At 42.1% G+C, this 20552-nt stretch overlaps 1 protein-coding gene across 7 annotated transcripts in view; it reads left to right on the forward strand.

The window, feature by feature from the left end:
- The window catches only part of LOC143039941 (F-BAR domain only protein 2), a 154956-nt gene that overhangs the window by 110196 nt on the left and 24208 nt on the right, over nt 1–20552 (forward strand). For 5 of the 7 annotated variants that reach the window (XM_076210397.1, XM_076210399.1, XM_076210398.1 and 2 more), the window contains 2 exons: nt 3366–3607; nt 8505–8650. In XM_076210397.1, coding sequence (XP_076066512.1) covers nt 3366–3607; nt 8505–8650 — 388 coding nt within the window. The remainder of the gene's footprint in view (nt 1–3365; nt 3608–8504; nt 8651–20552) is intronic. The other 2 variants (XM_076210400.1, XM_076210401.1) reach the window with 1 other exon arrangement.

Consider the following 20552-nt stretch of genomic DNA (forward strand, 5'->3'; position numbering starts at 1 on the left):
TTTCTTCAGTGCATCACAGCATCATCCATACACATTCTCCACTCACCCCTATCTTCTGAATTTGCATATAATGTAAAGGTGAATTTAGACAAGAGTGCATGACCAAAATATATTTCTCTTTGTGGTATGGTGGTGTGTGGTGAGCAGGCCCACCTTATCAGAATTTGAGTGATATCGCTAGTAGGTTGAGCTTATATTGTGCATTTTCTGTCTAATTTGTGCCAGGATAGTTGACTAAGTAATTTAGTATTTTGTCAAAAATAACCAACGTTTCTAGTCATGGGGTCAACATTTCACTGAAGATGTGTAGTTATTGTAGAGGTAGTAAGGGAGAGGTTTAAGGAACGTAGTAGAATAGATGGATACATACATACATATACCAAGGCTTTTTCCCCCTTCCAAGGGAGGTAGCCAAAAAGGGAAAGGCATAAAAACACTCCCACCCATTTCATCCCTAAATACACTCCACACCCCTCCCACCCTTCCTCTCATCTGAGCACCTCCTGGATGACGGGTCATCCCTGCACCCTGCCCACCGCCCTGGGTCAGAAGCAGTGTCGCAAGACACAGTACATCCACAGCGAGGCCGCTTCATTTAATCGGCGACCCCCCCTCTCCGTCCCCCTTTGCATATAAGGCGAGGACGGGGAGAAATCCCTTCGGGATAATAAATGGATAATAGATGATGGATAATAAAGCTTAAAAAGTTTCTAGCATTTATTTTTAGGGGAGATTAGTCTCCAACCTTTGAAGAATGGGTTTTGACTCAGGTCTGTATGTGTGTGTGTGCGTTTTTTTTTTTTTAGTGTCATGAGAAATACCTATCAGGGAAGGTTGTATTAGGGGGGTGATTATACTTATGCATAGTATAGAATAGAGACCTGGAATTTGAAGGAAGAGCCAAAATAAATGTGTTTGAGGTGAAATGTTTGAAAAGTATAATGGAGGTGACAAGGATGAGAAACATGGAGATGAAGTAGAATGGGAGGAGGGGGGGTGGAAATAGAATTGGCAGAAAAGAGCTTATCAGAGAATGCTGATATGGTTTGGGTATATGAAGTTAATACAAGCAAAAATAGTGTGGAAAGCAGTGGAAGTGGATTAAGGAAACTTGGAAGGACCTAGAATGAGCTTGATGGATCAGGGGAATGGAGCATTGGATGTCAGAGAAAAGTCTAGTGAACTAGGAAGAGATAGTGAAAATGATGTGGAGGAGTGGAGAATGTTCATAAATATATGAGAAAGTGACTGCCTGAAGGGATTCCTTTGGAACTGATCTATATATTTCTTGAGTAGGATGAGAGGGTTGCCAAGTAAGGAAGCAGTAGAGGTGAATCAGTTCCGACTGTCGGGCCCTGCTGGGGAAAGGCTGTGTCTTGTTTCATTACTTCTGATAAAAGTAATATGGTGGGAGATAGTAATGGGAGGGATCATGAATGGTCTCTTAGATGTGTATGGGGTGTGTGTTTTGTCTTGGCCACCCTCCTTATAAGGATGATTTTTTTTTTTTTTTTTTTTTTTTTTTTTTTTTTTTTACATGTATGTATATTAAATATTATATAATTCTTTAGAAATAGGATATGATAATCTTAGTCAATTATTTTGAACAGCATTCAGTCTTCTACTACTCTGAATGTATAAGGGGTGATCAAGTTTTGTCTTATACTAATCTGAAATTTGGATACTTTTATTTTATAGTTTCATTAAACTTTTAAGTTTGCCTTTATAGGCTTTTGTCAATTGGAACTAAACAATAAATCTGTTGTAATGTATTAAACCTGATCAGCCCTATTACATGCCAAAATGAAAGTGTACTCCAAAAAAGCTATATATATATATATATATGATATTGAAAATTTAGATGACTTCAGAAAACATTGGGGGTGTATTGATTTACAGTTCCAGAATTCTGTTTTAAGTAAAATTTTAAAGAATTTGAGTTTCATCTCCAAAAGATGTTTCATTTCTTCTGGCTTGCCATTTGCTATGACACATTTTATCACATGACTTACTGTAGAAGAGGTAGGGCACTTTTTTTTTTCTTGGCCAGCTTCATGATGTAGCAGCTGACTTTTATTATAGGTCAGTGGAAGCTTTTATACAAGTATAAGATAGTAAATCCATTTGCCTGCTTTTGTAGTGTACTTAAGTTTAATATTTTTTATATAGTTAACACATTTGCATAGCAGCTTAGAAATTTTGTAAGGATGACCAGAGATGTGCTATTTTGCCTTGTAGTAAAGTCACTTATTGAAGGTATGATAGTGTAGTGAAGTCACTTGTTGTAGGTATGTTAGTTTTGTGATAAGTATTGAGCTATGGCAGAGCAAACATCATGAAAGGTTGTCACCTGTATTAAATATATGTTTCACTTGGAACTTTATCAAGTACAAAAATAATACAAACTTACATCAAAAGGCCCTTTCCTCCTTATGAGGGGGGTCATTAGCTTCAAAACCTTGCCTAGCACCCTTACCTTTATCACATTACCTCATCCCTGTGCATATTTAACAGCCATGGTGACATTACACAAACCATTCTCTCCATTCCCTACCATCACACAAGCTCTACTATTCACATAGAAGCTTTCTACTGGCCTCAGATTCATCCTGCCTTCAACGTATTTACTCCAATACCATACCTGTGCAGCATAATCATAAGAGCCCAAAAGCCATCTTATTTTTTCAAAATTTTGTTAAACTCTTAACCCACCTTACATATCTGCTTTCATCTTAGCCTCCCTCACCTTGCCTTTTGCTTCCACCCTCTTTCTTTTGTATCATTTATGCTTCCTTAGTTCTACTTTGCAATTAATATATGCATCTACAGTATGTTTCTCAACAATCAGAGAAACAAAAACATGACACCTGTACATTATAAAGCTCTGAGAGAAATACTCTTGATATAGGTTCAGCCTTCAGATGGTGTTTACTCTGCCCTAACTGCTGGCATTTGCCATCTTCAAACAAGTATTGAGCTAGTATAATTATTTGCAATAGATATAGTTCATTTTAATCTAGTTGTAAGAAAGTTATTTGTATGGCTCTTGTCAGTAAATTTGTAATGGCTATTCCTTGTTGCTTGTAATCATGTAATGGAATTCTACTGTGGCTCCAAGGATCCATCCTGTGCAGTGGTGGATCCAGACTCAACTTGAGAAGGTGATGGCCAGAGAAGATGATAATAATGGTGGTAACAAGTTTTAATGTTATTGATAGTAATAATATTTCATAAGGAGAGGCAGGGTACCTACCTTCCACTCCTACACCTAATGCCTCCTGGATCCACCACTGGTCGTACTCTTATTTCTGATGATGCCATAAGCAACTAGCAAGTACAGAAACCACCCCCTTATAAACAATCAGACCCGGTAGTGGTAGTGGCAAGACCAGTTCAGCAGACCTCCTGGGCCTCAACTTTACCTTTGGGCTAAATTCAAGTCCGAGTGGTGCTGCCCCGACGAGCGAGGCGGGTGGAAAGGCCACGACCCCAAATGCGAGTAGCACTCCCCTGGGCGGTAGTGGCACTGTGGCCTCTCCTGTACCATCTGTTACGTCAGTCACCTCACCTGTCATGGCGCCGCCCCCTCGTGCTGATAGATATGCAGGTATGGATTGTGGAGATTTATTTATCTATTAATTTTTATTTATTGATTTTTTATTTTATATATGTATATATATATATATATATAAAATATTGTTTGTCAAGTTGGTAAAATGTTGCATTTAGATTTTAGTAAATGATAATGTTATATTAAGGTGTCAGGCATGGCATGTGGATAACAGAAACATTTGTCATTAACAGTTTATAAAAAAAAACATATTGAACTATACACCCACATTATTATATACAACAGAAGAAAATTAAGAAAGACAAAAATAATACAAATTGAATCTTGAAGAATGATAATTGACACCATTTAAACAGCACCAATATCACAGGTATATTCAGAAACAAATTCCTCCCTGTAAAGCAACATGTGAAAAAGATTGGTACTTGGTTCAGTGCAAGAGCCTTTGAACCCATCTGTCCCTCACATCACACAAGCACAAGCTACCAAAGACAACATGAAAACAACTCCAGCAGCCTTCTACTCAAATGTCTACAACAATTTGCCCCCAGTACATCACATCACTACTATACAAACTTACATGCACACTATCTATTCTATCTATATACCAAAGGCTTCTTCCTCCTTATAAGAGAGGTAGCCAAGTCAAAGGCATGCACCCACTCCTACTCATTCCACTTCTGCCCATTCCACTCTCACCCATTCCAGTCTCATCCATTCTACTCCCATCCTCCATCCTTCTTTCCCTCTCATCTTAGCTCCTCATGGATGAAGGGTCATCCCTTGCTCATGCACATAATCATAAGATGAACATTCCTTGATAGACTGCCCTGTGCATTGAAATGATACCTCCGCAGAATTGGAAAGGCAACACAGTAAATGCCCTAGATACAACCAAGAACTAGAAGACACAAAGTGTTTAACACCATACAGTCCTACATTCCAGGTACATACATACACCAAAGGCTTTTTCCCCCTTACAAGGGAGGTAGCCAAAACAAAGACATAAAATCCACTCCCACCCAATCCATCCCCACATACTCCACTCCCATTGACCCCCCTCCCTCCTTATCTTGGCTCCTCCAGGATGACAGGTCATCCTTGCATCTCACCCACTGCCTTGGGTCAGAAGCAGTGTTGCAAGACACAGCACTTCCACAGCAAGGCTGCTTCATTAAATCAGCGACTCCCCACTCCTCTCCGTCCCTTCAGGCTGTGTCAAATTATTTTTCCACACGTATCCCCTCACCCCACAATCCCCCACCCACTCCCTTTTCATGCAAAACAGCATCATCCAAAAATAACCATTCTCCATTCACCCCTATCTTCTGTCTTCACCCATCCTTCCTCTTTCCCAATGCCCCTTTTATCCCATCCATCTCATCCTCGGTTGCCCCCTCACTCCTTCTACCTCTGCCTTCCACCCCTCTTTTACTAATCTTTCTTCACACATTCTTTCCTTGTATCCAAACCATCCCAATACTCTTTCATCAACCCTATCTCCCAACTCCCTTTCCACCCCCATTCTCCTCCTCTCCTCCTCGTTTCTCACCCTATCCAACCTCATAACCACTATCATACTTCTCAGGTATATAATCCCACACATTCAAACTCCTCCACTCTTCCTCTCTTATGTTTCATGTTTCTGCCCCATACAGAGCTGTTTGCACAATCACTCCTTCATACAATTTTCTTTTGGCATCTATTTCTAAATGTCTATTTCTCATTACACTTTTTATTCCCCCAAGGTATTTACCTCTCTCAATCAACATTCTACCTCCACCTCTACTCCCTTTCCTGCCACATTTGCACCCAAGTATCTAAAACTATCCACTTCCTTTGGTCTCTCTCCCTTAATACTCACTTCCAATCTGCTGCCACTTTCTCCTCTTGTACATGTCATCACCTTACTTTTACCTACATTTATCCTAAACTTCTTTCTTTTGCACACCATCCCAAACTCTGTCACTAACTTCCTCAATCCCTCCTCTGATTCCGCCACAAGCGCAGTGTCATCAGCAAACAACAACTGACTTATCTCCCACTTTTCTCCATTTCCTTTAATCATCTCCAATCCCCAACCCATTACCCTTGCATATACCTCTTGCACCACCCCATCCATGTATAAACTGAACAGCCAAGGCAACATAATACATCCCTGGCGAAGTCCCACCTCTACCTCAAACCACTCACTCTCTCCATTTCTAATTCTTACACAAGTTCTACTATTTCCAAATCCATAAAGTACACATGGGAGAGGGTGGTGGATGGAAGGGTGGTAGATAGGGTTTTCATTTTCATGGAATATATAGTGATAACCAGAAGAGTAGGAAGAGTTTTGGATGTACATATACTTAGGGGAAAGAGTGGTGGAATATCAGATAATTTTTTTGGTGGAAGGTAAATTGAGAGTGGGATTAAAAAAGGTAGTGAGAAAGACATTTAGGAATGGATTCAAAGGGGTGGTTGTGCTGACAGCATCATATGGGGCAGAAACATGGAACATAAGAGAGGAGGAAAGAGTTTAAATGTGTTCAGAATGAAATATCTGAGAAGTATGGTAGGGGTTACTAGGCTGGACAGAGTGAGAATTGATGCAGTGAGAAGAAGAACAAGGGTGGAAAAGGAATTGGGAGATGGGTTTGATGAAAGAATATTGGGATGGTGTGGACACATGGAAAGAATGAGTGAAGAAAGATAAGTAAAAGAGGTGTAGAAGGCAGAGGTGGGGGGAATGTAAGGACTGTCCAAAGAAGGATGAGATGGAAGGATGGGGTTAAATGGGTGTTGGGAAAGAGGGGGAGGTTGTTGAGGAAGTAAGGGAGAAGACAGAAGATGGTGAGTGGAGAATGGTTGTGTATGGATGATGCTGTGATGCATGGAAGGGAGTGGGTGAGGGATGGGAGGGAGGGGTTAGGGAGTATGTGTAAATTATATTCTGATGCAGCCCAAAGAGATTTCTCCCTGTCTTCTTTTTCTGCATGAGGGGTATGGAGAGGAGGGGTTGCTGATTAAATGAAGTGGCCTTGCTGTGGATGTGCTGTGTCTTGCTGCATTGCTTCTGACCCAGAGCTGTGGGTGAGATGCAGGGATGACCCCTCATCTAGGAGAAGTCAAGAAAAGAGGGGAGGGAGGGGTGGTGAATGGGAGTGGAGTGTTTGGGGATGAAATGGGTGGGAGTGGATTTATACCTTTGACTTTGGCTACCTCTATTGTAAGGGGGAAAAGGCCTTAAGTACATGTATATATGTATTACTCAAAAGCTGAGGCAAACAATCAGCTGATTCATTTCATTAATGATTGCTCAAGGAATGAATGTGTGTTGCTCCCATTAATGTGCTTTGACATCCCTCTGTTCTCTCCTCTTGAACTGTTTCTATTCATCCTTCTTCTTTAACACCACTCCTTCTCTTGTGCATGCTCACACTGCCAGGCACATCTAAAGGTTAGTAACTATTGAATTTTGCTTCCAGGACTCTGTTGCTGTCACATAAGCAAGTTTTATATCCTAAGTAGAATTTGCAATATATTACTAGATATTAGAGAATTAACTGGATGGATCAGTTTGAACTGGACATGGACTGTTCATGTATAGTCACTGCCTCCATAGTCATCAAATTTCATTGTCATTAAAATAAACTGTACTTATATTAAGATAAAAGAAGTGTTCAGTAATATCAAATAGTTCTTGTGTTGTGATAAGTTAAATATATTTGCCTTGAGTGTTGCTAAAGAAGTTTAGTTACATATACATTGTGTGTGTATATGTGTATAGCTATGTCTGTGTATGTGTTGGGGGGGTCCCCAGCAATGAAGTATAACAAAATCAAATGTTGAAAAGAAATTACTGATGTCCTCATCCTATCATACCAGTTGTCTACATTCTCTCTTTTTTTTTCCATGTATATTTGCCATATTCAGTAGTATTGTATCATTTATACATCTCTAAGTGAATAAATGATGCTATGAGCACACTGTAAACATGGTGAGTTGTTGATGCCTTAATCTACTGAATTTGGGGAGGGGAACTAGAGAGATTCTACTGATTTTCAAAATATGCTGGAGAGATAGGTCACATGTAATGTGTAGAGTCTCACTGGCTGGACCTCTACAATCTCAGGGTAGTAAACACTGGTCCTCAGGTCCTATCATAGATCTCTTTGGGAAGAAAATGTAGTGTTGTTGGTTATACACTAGTCTTGTTATGTGTCTTCTATCAAACTCCCATTTTATGCATAAAAATTCTTGAGTTGTATACATTCAAGGTGGTTATTTCTTTGTATAATATCATGAATTGTATTACTTTCATTGTTGTTTGAAAATATGAATTATGTACAGCAGTTTATTAATGCAAATTCACACTGCAAAATGCATCCCTTTCACATATGGAGGAACTGGAGTATCAGTTTGGAGAATTTTCTGTGTCATGTGAAAATATAGTGAAAAGATAGTAAAAGCTTAGAGACTTAAGTATGGTTTATGAACTAAGTACCATTTTGATGGGGTTGTATCTCATGTTGGAGGTGAGGATGTTGATGGGTCTTGGAGATGAGCAGCAGGGAAATAGTTCTGTGCAGTATCTGTTTTGTAGGATCACAGCAACCAGGTGCTCCTTGTTGGTCCCATATGTAGAATAGTAAGACTAGCTTTGAATGAGAGGTTTCAGTTTTTATTTCTCAAGTTTGCTATTTCTTTATACAGTGCCTTGATAGTGTTATTTTGAAACTTATTTTCAATTGTAAATATTGTGATTGAATATACAGGTATTTGCCAAGTAGAATGAGTGAAGTACAGCAATGAGAATTTATCATGAAGGTATGGAATCCTTAAAAACTGTTAGAAATCTAGAATATTGAGTAAATCATCAGGTAGGTAGCTAATTTACGGTCCAAAAATTGGTGTTGAATACACAAGACAAGCTTGTCTACCACAGAGTTAAGCGAGATCCTAAATGACAACACGAGCAACAGCAGTGATGCTCCACCAGCTTTGCCTCCCCGTGCTGGGTCCTCTAGTCGAGGATCAACGCCGACCCCTACTATGGCCATTCCTCGCCCACCGTCTCGGAAAGCACTCGAGGTAAGAAAGTTGCTACTTATAGTAGGCACTGGTCATGTGTACCTGCCGTTATCACAGGAAGCAAATAGTTATAAAATAGTGAAGTCACAAATAATGCAGCATAAATATTTTCTAATTTGTCTGTTAAGACAGACCAAAATAATTTTTTTGAACTTGTGTCTCCTGTTTGTAATCCTTGATAATTTTACCAGGTCAGTTTTCTCTTAGCTTAGGTCTCTTAAGTGTATAATGGTGTTGGTGTACAAATGTAAGGATGAGGACATCAAGGTATTGTTATGCAATCCTAAGGTTGTATCTCTTTCTCCCTCTCTCCCTCCTATATTTCCTCACTCCTTCCCTCCCTGTTCCCTCACTCCCTCCCATGTTCCAATGCTCATTCCTATGTTCCCTTGCTCATTCCCATGTTCTTTCACTCCTTGTTCTTTGCATGAGCGCACACACACACACAATCTCTCTTTCTCCCTCCCTCCGTCTCTTGCTTTCTTTCCTTCTCTTGCTTTCACTTTTTTCTCTTATTATTTTTATCCCCGTCTGGGGTATTGGCTGCTTGTTATTGTGGCAAAGTAGCAAGCAGTTGATACTTTAGGGTCTATATGGGGCGCCCCTACGGACCAGAGCCACACATCATTTTGTCTATGATAGAGGAAAACACTTCATAGAGAAATGATGACACTTTTATACTACGACTGTCCCTCCGTTATGCTGTCCCCCAACCCCTTGCTGCTGTCCTGTACCATTTCTCTGAGTATTCATTTTCTGCTGTGGGGGAATTCCCTGTGGTAGGGGAAAAGAATACTGCCACCAAGTATTTCCACTTGGATTGTAAGAGGCGAGAAGAAAGGGACGGGGAGTGGGACTAGGCATCCTTCTCCTTGTAGCCCCACAGGGGACATTCCTAAACGAAAAAGTAAAGGCAAAAGAAGGTCTGGGAGTTTTCCGACCAGCACCCTAAGGTTTGGGTCTTTAATGTGCGTGAATGTGGTACAGAGAGTAAAAGGGAAGAGATAGGTAGTATGTTTGTGAGAAGAAAGATGGATGTGTTGGCTTTGAGTGAAACTAAGTTGAAAGGGAAGGGTGAGTGTAAGTTTGGGAGTGTAAGTGGGAGGTTATCAGGAGTGAAGAGAGGGTGAGGGAGGGAAGGGGTGGCTATTCTAGTAAATGAAGAGATAGGTAAACGTGTAGTGGAGTGAAAGGAGGTTTCCTCAAGGATAGTGTGGATGAAGGTGAAACTGGGAAAGGAGATGTGGGTCTTTTGTAAGTGCATGTGGGCCTGGCAGTGAGAAGAGTGTAGAAGAAAGGGAGGCCTTTTGGATAGATTTAAATGAGTGCATAGAGGATTTAGGGAGAAATGTCAGCGTAATAGTACTGGGAGACCTTAATGCAAGGGTAGGAAATGGTCAAATTGATGGAGTGGTTGGGAAATGTGGAGTTCCAGGAAAGAATCGTTGTGGAGAGTTGATGGTGGAAATGTGTCTAGAGAGTTGATGATAGCAAATACAGTGTTTCGGAAGAAAGTTAAGCATAAGTACACATGGGAGAGGGTGGTGGATGGAAGGGTGGTAGATAGAGCGTTGATGGATTATGTAGTGGTAAATAGGACTATGATAGGAAGAGTTAAGGATGTACATGTGCTAAGGGGAGAGGGTGGGGGAATATCAGATCATTTTTTGGTGGAAGGTAAGTTGAGAGTGGAGGATAGATGGAGAAAGAGGAAAGGGACAAAAGGTAAGGAGGTGCTTAGAGTGAACTCTTTAAATGAAAAGGAGAAGGAGTACAAGAAGCTGAAGGAGGAGTGGGAGGGAGTGAAGGATAGAGTAGAGCTAGGTGTGGAGGAGGAATGGGGATGGTTCAAGGAGGGAGTCACAAAGTGTGCAAGGATGGTGTGTGGAACAAGAAGGACAGGGGGAAATAGAAGAAAGGGTAGTGAATGGTGGGATGAGGAAACAAAGAAGGTTGTAGAAGAGAAGAAGCGAGCTTTCACAGATTGGTTACAAAATAGGACGAGGGAGTCATATGAGAGGTACAAAGAAAAGAAAAGAGAAGTAAAGCAAAAGGTAAAGGAGGCAAAGAGGAGAGCAGATGTGAAGTGGGGTAAGAGTATGACAGAAAATTTTTGAAAGTAATAAAAAGATGTTTTGGAAAGAAATTAAGAGAGGAAGAGAAGGCGAATCAAGTAGAGAAGAAAAGGTAAAAGGTGCAGATGGAGAGATGATAATGGAAGAGAAGGCAGTAAGGGGAAGATGGGCAGAATATTTTAGGGAGTTGCTAAATGTGAAGGAGGATAGAGAGGGAAGATAGTTGCAGTGGAAAATGCTAAGAAAATGAGAATGATGAGTGAGGAAAATGGAGGAGAAATAAGGAAGGATGAAGTGAAGGCAGTTGTTAAGATGATAAAAACAGGTAAGGCACCTGGTCTGGATGGATGCCATGCAGAATTTCTAAAAAAAAAAAAGGAGGTACAGTGATGGTGACTGGCTGGTGAGGTTATTTAATGTTTGCTGGAGAGAGGGTAGAGTGCCGGAGGACTGGAGGAGTGCCTGTATAGTTCCACTTTACAAGGGAAAAGGGGATAAGTGTGAATGTAGTAGTTTCAGAGGGATTAGCTTGTTAAGTGTAGTTGGGAAGGCTTATGAGAGGATCTTGATTGAGAGGATTAGGAGAAGAACAGAAGGAGTAATTGGTGAGGAACAGTGTGGATTTAGGACGGGAAGAGGTTGCGTAGATCAGATCTTTGTGGTAAGACAAATATGTGAGAAAGCTATAGGAAAGGGGAAGGATGTTTTTTGGGCTTTTATGGATCTGGAAAAGGCTTACGATAGGGTAGACAGAAAGGCACTTTGGGAGGTTATGCAGATATATGGGATAGGAGGAAAGCTTCTAGGAGCTGTCAAGAGTTTTTATGAGAGTAGTAGAGCTTGTGTCAGGATTGGAAATGGAGAGAGTGAGTGGTTCGAGGTAAAGGTGGGACTTCGTCAAGGATGCGTTATGTCGCCCTGGCTGTTCAACTTATACATGGATGGGGTAGTGCGAGAGGTAAATGCAAGGGTAGTGGGTCAGGGATTTGGAGATGGTTAAAGAAAATGGAGAAAAGTGGGAGGTGAGCCAGCTGTTGTTTGCTGACGACACTGCGCTTGTGGCAGGATAGGAGGAGGGACTGAGGAAGTTGGTGGCAGAGTTTGGGAGAGTATGTGATAGAAGAAAGCTAAAGATAAATGTGGGTAAAAGTAAGGTGATGAGGTGTACAAGGGGTGAAAGTGGCAGTAGACTGGAAGTGAGCATTAAGGGAGAGTGACTGGAGGAAGTGGATAGTTTTAGATATTTGGGTGCAAATGTGGCAGGAAAAGGTGGAGTGAAGGTGGAGGTAGAATGTAGATTGAGAGAAGCGAGTAAATGGCTTGGTGGATTGAAGAGTGTAATGAGGAATAGACATTTGGGAATGGATGCTAAGAGGAGACTGTATGAAGGAGTGATTGTGCCAACAGCACTGTATGGGGCAGAAACATGGAACATAAGAGAGGAAGAGAAAAGGAGTTTGAATGTGTTTGAGATGAGGTGTCTGAGAAGTATGATAGGGGTTACCAGGCTGGATAGAGTGAGAAATGAGGAGGTGAGGAGAAGAACGGGGGTGGAAAGGGAGTTGGGAGATAGGGTTGATGAAAGAGTATTAGGATGGTTTGGACACATGGAAAGAATGAGTGAAGAAAGACTAGTAAAAGAGGTATGGAAGGCAGATGTGGAGGGAGTGAACATGAGGGGACGTCCTAGGATGAGGTGGATGGATGGGGTAAAGGGGGCTTTGGGGAAGAGGGGAATGTCTGTTGAGGAAGGACGGGAGAGGACAGAAGACAGGGGTGAAAAGTGAAGGGTTGTATATGGATGATGTTGTGATGGGGGGTGAGGTAGTATGTGTGAGCAAAATTTGACGCAGCCCGAAGGGATTTCTCCCCGTCTTCTCCTTTTATGCTTGGGGGGACGGAGAGGGGGGGTCGCTGATTTAATGAAGCGGCCTTGCTGTGGATGTGCTGTGTCTTGCGACACTGCTTCTGACCCAGGGCAGTGGACAAGGTGCAGGGGTGACCCGTCGTCCAGGAGGTGCTAAGATAAGAGGGAGGGCGGAGGGGTGTGGAGTGTATTCAGGGATGGAATGGGTGGGAATGATTTTATGCCTTCTCCTTTTTGGCTACCTCCCTTGTAAGGGGGAAAAAGCCTTGGTATATGTATGTATGTATGCTTTTTATCTCTTTTTCTTTCTTTCAAGCTCTCCAAACTGGTCTCTAGGTCTCTATCAACTTTGATTACATTTCCTCAACATTTTCACGCAAGGAGAGATGAAAGACAGCTAGTACTACTCTCTTCCTGTCATTATAAGTTGGTGATATAGAAACAATTCCCTACTAGTACAACTCGGATGGTAGTGCAGTGTTTCTGGAGAAATATGTGCTTCTACAGGGGAAAATTGAGCCAGCTGTTATTATTATGAAAGGCTAAAGATGTCTCATAATTTTTAAAATGTTTTGTTCATCTAGTAAGCCTTACATAGCAGTATGGTTAATGATTTTTGCATCCTGTACTAAAAGAGCTTATACCCCTTGTGGGTGGTCAAGTCACCCAGCCTACAATCAACCCACACCTATGCTAAAACCCATTTGATGACACTTTCATCATAGCTCCTTGTGAGTGAAGGGTCATCTCTATTCAGTGTCACACTACTGGTGTCAGAAGCTATGCAAGAAGACAGAGTAACTCCACAGCATGAACCAACAGCTGGAGTCAATTTGTCCCCACTGTTTCTCTCTTTCTTGACATTTACAGTCTAGGAGTGAACAAACATATGCCAAAGACTAGAGAAAGGAAAAAGCAAAAACAGGACTGGAGGATTGGTTTAACAAAAAGAGTGAGATTGCAATAAATGCCATGGATGTGGCTTGGGGAAAAGGGAGAAAGAAAAGAAGGAATAAAACAAAAGAAGCTTACAAACAAGCTAGGAATGACTATACCAGAATTTTCAGGAAGGAAGAAAGCAATTTTGAAAGAGATATAGCAGAAAAATGCAAAGATGAACCAAAACTGTTTCACAGGTTTATAATTGTAAATTGAGACATAGGGAAGAAATCACTAAGTTAGTAGTAGATGGGGTCTTTGAAGAGGCCTCGCTCATGCAGAAATAATGAATGAAGGTTTCCAGTTGGTCTTTACAAAAGAGTGCACCTTTTTGGAGAAAAGCAAGGGTAGCAAAAAACCAGGTTTAGCAGATATAAATGTAGAAGTGAGGAAGTGCTCAATCTCCTGGGATAATTGGATGTGACAAAAGCCTCAGGACCTGACAGGATCTCAAACTGGATACTTAAAGGATGTAGGGAAGAACTAGCAGACAAGATCCACAGTCTTATTACATGTTCATTGAAAGAAGGCATTGTGCCACTTGATTGGAAAAGGGCAAACATGTGCCAATTCACAAAGGTGGACACAAAGAAACACCACTAAATTATAGGCCGGAGGTAGCTAGAGGTAGGTAGCCAGAGGTTTGGCTACCTCCCTAGTAAGGTGGAAAAAGGTGTTGGTATATGTATATACCATAGCTGCCGTAAGTATGGACCTGATAATGCTGACGTCAATACTTATGCCGCAAAGTGGAAGTCCCTTGCCCTCAATATCCTGAGCAAGCCAGATATTTTTTTGTATGCCTGGCAATTAGACCAAGGTAGGCTGTCACCAGGGCATGCAGTGTTTCCAGGCTTGGTGCTGTTTGAGATTTGACAGAGGGAGAATTACGTTTCTGGAGCTCTGTACTTTGCCATCAATTTTAAGTAAATTTTCAGTGGTTTGGTATCTGTGTTGCCGGCTATGGGAAGTGGACGTGAAATCAAATGTGACAAGATTGCTGCTATAATGGCCCCGTTTAAAGCAGGGCATTCTGTGAAGGAAATCTCTGAAAATACAGGAGTTACAGTGCATTCAGTGCAACACTGGTCGTTATGTTTCAAGGATGGTGGGGGAAGTCACTACCTACCCCATGTCATTGCTGTGACAGACCCAGGAATCTCACACCACACACTTTAAATGTTATTAAGCATGAGATAGACAAGTCTCCTCATAAATTTGCTAAACAAATTCAGCAGGAAAACCCCAGGTTATTAGGTGGTGTGTCTCTTTGCACAATGCAACACTGCTTGCATGAAGACATGGGTGTGCACCGTTTTAACCCCTTCAATACGAGCCAAAATCTCGCGGGCAGCAATAGCTGCCAGACGTGCGATGTTGCGTCATAATACTCGCATCATAAAAAATAAAGTCACCGCTCCCCGTCTGGGGTATTGGCTGCTTGTTATTGAGGCAAAGTAGCATGCAGTTGATACTTTAGGATCTATATGGGGCGCCCCTACGGACCAGAGCCACACATCATTTTGTCTATGATAGAGGAAAACTCTGTTCATAGAGAAATGATGACACTTTTATACTACAACTGTCCCTCCGTTATGCTGTCCCCCAACCCCTTGTTGCTGTCCTGTACCATTTCTCTGAGTATTCTTTTTCTGTGATGGGGGAATTCCCTGTGGTGGGGGAAAAGAATACTGCCACCAAGTATTCCCACTTGGATCATAAGAGGCGAGAAGAAAGGGACGGGGATTGGGACTAGGCATCCTTCTCCTTGTAGCCCCACAGGGGACATTTCTAAACAAAAAAGAGAAGGCATAAGAGGGTCTGGAGGTTCTCGGACCAGCACCCTAAGGTTTGGGTCTTTTAATATGTGTGGATGTGGTACAGATGAGAGTAAAAGGGAAGAGATAGGTAGTATGTTTGTGAGAAGAAAGATGGATGTGTTGGCTTTGAGTGAAACAAAGTTGAAAGGGAAGGGTGAGTGTAAGTGGGAGGTTATCAGGAGTGAAGAGAGGGCGAGGGAGGGAAGGGGTGGCTATTCTAGTAAGTGAAGAGATAGGTAAACGGGTAGTGGAGTGGAAGGAGGTTTCCTCAAGGATAATGTGGATGAAGGTGAAACTGGGGAAGGAGATGTGCGTCTTTGTAAGTGCATATGGGCCTGGCAGTGAGAAGAGTGTAGAAGAAAGGGAGGCCTTTTGGATAGATTTAAATGAGTGCATAGAGGATTTAGGAAGAAATGTCAATGTAATAGTACTGGGAGACCTTAATGCTAAGGTAGGAAATGATCCAATCGATGGAGTGGTTGGGAAATGTGGAGTTCCAGGAAAGAATCATAGTGGAGAGTTGATGGTGGAAATGTGTCTAGAAAGAGAGTTGATGATAGCAAATACAGTGTTTTGGAAGAAAGTCAAGCATAAATACACATGGGAGAGGGTGGTGGAGGGAAGGGTGGTAGATAGAGCGCTAATGGATTATGTAGTGGTAAATAGGATTATGATAGGAAGAGTTAAGGATGTACATGTGCTAAGGGGAGAGGGAGGGGGAATATCAGATCATTTTTTGGTGGAGGGTAAGTTGAGAGTGGAGGATAGATGGAGAAAGAGGAAAGGGACAAAAGGTAAGGAGGTGCTTAGAGTGAACTCTTTGAATGAAAAGGAGAAGGAGTACGGAAAGAAGCTGAAGGAGGAGTGGGAGGGAGTAAAGGATAGAGTAGTGCTGGGTGTGGAGGAGGAATGGGGATGGTTCAAGGAGGGAGTCATAAAGTGTGCAAGGATGGTGTGTGGAATAAGAAGGACAGGGGGAAATAGAAGAAAGGGTAGTGAATGGTGGGATGAGGAAACAAAGAAGGCTGTAGAAGAGAAGAAGCGAGCTTTCACAGATTGGTTACAAAATAGGATGAGGGAGTCATATGAGGTACAAAGAAAAGAAAAAGAGAAGTAAAGCAAAAGGTAAAGGTTGCAAAGAGGAGAGCAGATGTGAAGTGGGGTAAGAGTATGACAGAAAATTTTGAAAGTAATAAAAAGATGTTTTGGAAAGAAATTAAGAGAGGAAGAGGAGGCGAATCAAGTAGAGAAGAAAAGGTAAAAGGTGCAGATGGAGAGATGATAATGGAAGAGAAGGCAGTAAGGGGAAGATGGGCAGAATATTTTAGGGAGTTGCTAAATGTGAAGGAGGATAGGGAAGGAAAGATAGCTGCAGTGGGAAATGCGAAGAAAATGAGTGATGAGTGAGGAGAATGGAGGAGAAATAAGGAAGGATGAGGTGAAGGCAGTTGTTAAGATGATGAAAGCAGGTAAGGCACCTGGTCTGGATGGATGCCATGCAGAATGTCTGAAAAAGGGAGGTACAGTGATGGTGGACTGGCTGGTGAGGTTATTTAATGTTTGCTGGAGAGAGGGTAGAGTGCCGGAGGACTGGAGGAGTGCCTGTATAGTTCCTCTTTACAAGGGAAAAGGGGATAAGTGTGAATGTAGTAGTTTCAGAGGGATTAGCTTGTTAAGTGTAGTTGGGAAGGCTTATGAGAGGATCTTGATTGAGAGGATTAGGAGAGGAAGAGAGGGAGTAATTGGTGAGGAACAGTGTGGATTTAGGATGGGTAGAGGTTGTGTAGATCAGATCTTTGTGGTAAGACAGATATGTGAGAAAGCTATAGGAAAGGGGAAGGATGTTTTTTGGGCTTTTATGGATCTGGAAAAGGCTTATGATAGGGTTGACAGAAAGGCACTGTGGGAGGTTATGCAGATATACGGGATAGGAGGAAAGCTTCTGGGAGCTGTCAAGAGTTTTTATGAGAGTAGTAGAGCTTGTGTCAGGATTGGAAATGGAGAGAGTGAGTGGTTCGAGGTAAAGGTGGGACTTCGTCAAGGATGCGTTATGTCGCCCTGGCTGTTCAACTTATACATGGATGGGGTGATGCGAGAGGTAAATGCAAGGGTAGTGGGTCAGGGATTTGGAGATGGTTAAAGAAAATGGAGAAAAGTGGGAGGTGAGCCAGCTGTTGTTTGCAGACGACACTGCTCTTGTGGCAGGATCAGAGGAGGGATTGAGGAAGTTGGTGACAGAGTTTGGGAGAGTATGTGATAGAAGAAAGCTAAAGATAAATGTGGGTAAAAGTAAGGTGATGAGATGTACAAGGGGTGAAAGTGGCAGTAGACTGGAAGTGAGCATTAAGGGAGAGTGACTGGAGGAAGTGGATAGTTTTAGATACTTGGGTGCAAATGTGGCAGGAAAAGGTGGAGTGAAGGTGGAGGTAGAATGTAGATTGAGAGAAGCGAGTAAATACCTTGGTGGATTAAAGAGTATAATGAGGAATAGACATTTGGGAATGGATGCTAAGAGGAGACTGTATGAAGGAGTGATTGTGCCAACAGCACTGTATGGGGCAGAAACATGGAACATAAGAGAGGAAGAGAGAAGGAGTTTGAATGTGTTTGAGATGAGGTGTCTGAGAAGTATGATGGGGGTTACTAGGCTAGATAGAGTGAGAAATGAAGAGGTGAGGAGGAGAACGGGTGGAAAAGGAGTTGGGAGATAGGGTTGATGAAAGAATATTAGGATGGTTTGGACACATGGAAAGAATGAGTGAAAAAAGACTAGTAAAAGAGGTATGGAAGGCAGATGTGGAGGGAGTGAACATGAGGGGACGTCCTAGGATGGGGTGGATGGATGGGGTGAAGGGGGCTTTGGGGAAGAGGGGAATGTCTGTTGAGGAAGGACAGGAGAGAACAGAAGACAGGGGTGAATGGAGAATGGTTGTTTATGGATGATGTGATTGCATGAGGTGGAATGGGCGGGGGGATGGGGGGTGAGGTAGTATGTGTGAGCAAAATTTGACGCAGCCCGAAGGGATTTCTCCCCATCCTCTCCTTTTATGGAATGGGGGGATGGAGAGGGGGGGTCGCCGATTTAGTGAAACGGCCTTGCTGTGGATGTGCTGTGTCTTGCGACATTGCTTCTGACCCAGGGCAGTGGACAAGGTGCAGGGATGACCCGTCATCCAGGAGGTGCTAAGATAAGAGGGAGGGTGGAGGGGTGTGGAGTGTATTCAGGGATGGAATGGGTGGAAATGATTTTATGCCTTTCCCATTTTGGCTACCTCCCTTGTAAGGGGGAGAAAGCCTTGGTATATGTATGTATGTAAAGTCACCACTGTATTAATCGTTTTCTCTTTCACCCGTGAATTTTGATAACCATAGAAAATATGATGAAGCCAGTTTACAGAGTATGGGGGTCACACAGGTACAACTACAATAAATATAATCAAGATGCCGACGTCGGCATCCTCGCGTACTCACTTGCTCCTCATGACGCCTACGTAGGCATCACCATATGGAAGGGGTTAAGGGGAGTAGGAAGCCCCCTCCTTATTAAAGTACAGAAGCATAAGCCAATGAATTTTGCAAAGAGATATGGTGAATGGAGCATTGACCAATGGAGGAAGGTACTTTGGCGTGATGTAAATACCTTCACTGTGACCAGCAACTGACCTGGTTACGTGTGCCGCCAACCTAGCAGTGATCCTCTTCAGTCACGGTACATCACCCCTACTGTGAAGCAACCTGACTCACTAATGGTATGGGGTTGTCTTACATACTATGGTGTGGGGCACCTTGCAGTGCTGTGTAAAAATGAGAAAATGAATCCCTGAACAATTACCCAGAGTTGTGTGACTACCTTCCTAACTCGTTAGAAGAAGAAAAAAACAAAAAAAAAACACGCACAGTGGTGAATGTCTGGAAAAAATTGGACAAAATAGTAGTGTGTGCAAGCACCATACAAGAATTTAAGAACAAACATGATGTTGTAAGATACAAAAACAGGTCACCACAAGCATAGCTTCCCTTTCAGTATAATACATACATACATACATATACCAAGGCTTTTTCCCCCTTTCAAGGGAGGTAGCCAAAAAGGGAAAGGCATAAAAACACTCCCACCCATTTCATCCCTAAATACACTCCACACCCCTCCCACCCTCCCTCTCATCTGAGCACCTCCTGGATGACGGGTATAATATACTTTCAGTATAATACAACTATGTAAATACACATATGACCTCTTACCCCTTATAAGGGAGGAAGCCAGCCACACATTCCACTTCCATCCACCACCTATTGTTTTCATCTCTTCTTAGCTCCATATGGATGAAGGATGATCCCTGTCTCCTGCCTGTCAGAGTCAGAGGCAATGCAACAAGACATGGTACATCCACAGCAGGGCCATTATGAAGGTGCTGTCATGCAGTATTGCTTTTAAACTAGGTAGTGGCAGGGCACAAGAATTGCCCTTCATTCACAAGGAGCTAATATAAAAGGGAAAACAATGGGGATGGGAGAAGTGTGGGTGTATTGGTAGGCCATATCTCATAAAGAGGGAAAAGGCCTTTTGGTATATGTATGTATATGACTATAAGTTGAACAACCAACAAAGGAAGAGGCTTTCATGAGAGCTTGATAGACTTTGTATGAAAAGCAATTGGAAGAACAAGGGGGTAACAGAAGTCATAATAAACTTATTGAATAGAGAACTAGACAACACTGAGATGGAAGTTCTCAGCCTAGGTCTTAAGTCTGCCACTGGCTTCCCAAAGAACAACCAGAACATAGACCTTGTTATGAAGAATTATAGATATACAGACAGTAAGTTCTTGCAAGGTTACTTAATGTTACTGTTGACTGTGGCATTTAGCTAATAACTCAGTCCTGCTTTGCCAAAGAGGTATATTCAAGTATTGTAGATCTTATCAAATGACTACCATTAGAATAATCACTTCTGACAAAGGAGTGGTAGTGATGAATGCTGGAGATTTTGTTAGAATAAAGGACCTGTTTTGTAACGGGATACATACAGTGAAATCTGTTATACAGTGGAAAGTGAAAGAAAAGTTTTACAAAGCAGGCCAGAAAAAAATTCAAAATAATTTAGAAGCAGATAAGAAACTTACACCAGCTGCCCAGCTTCCATTTCCAGCCATCATGTACAGGTCACTCAAAACTCACAAAAACAATATTTCAGTGAGACCCAT

This window comes from Oratosquilla oratoria, chromosome 27 (assembly GCF_046742065.1).
Source record: "Oratosquilla oratoria isolate Oo_2021 chromosome 27, ASM4674206v1, whole genome shotgun sequence".
In the NCBI taxonomy this organism is placed as follows: domain Eukaryota; kingdom Metazoa; phylum Arthropoda; class Malacostraca; order Stomatopoda; family Squillidae; genus Oratosquilla; species Oratosquilla oratoria.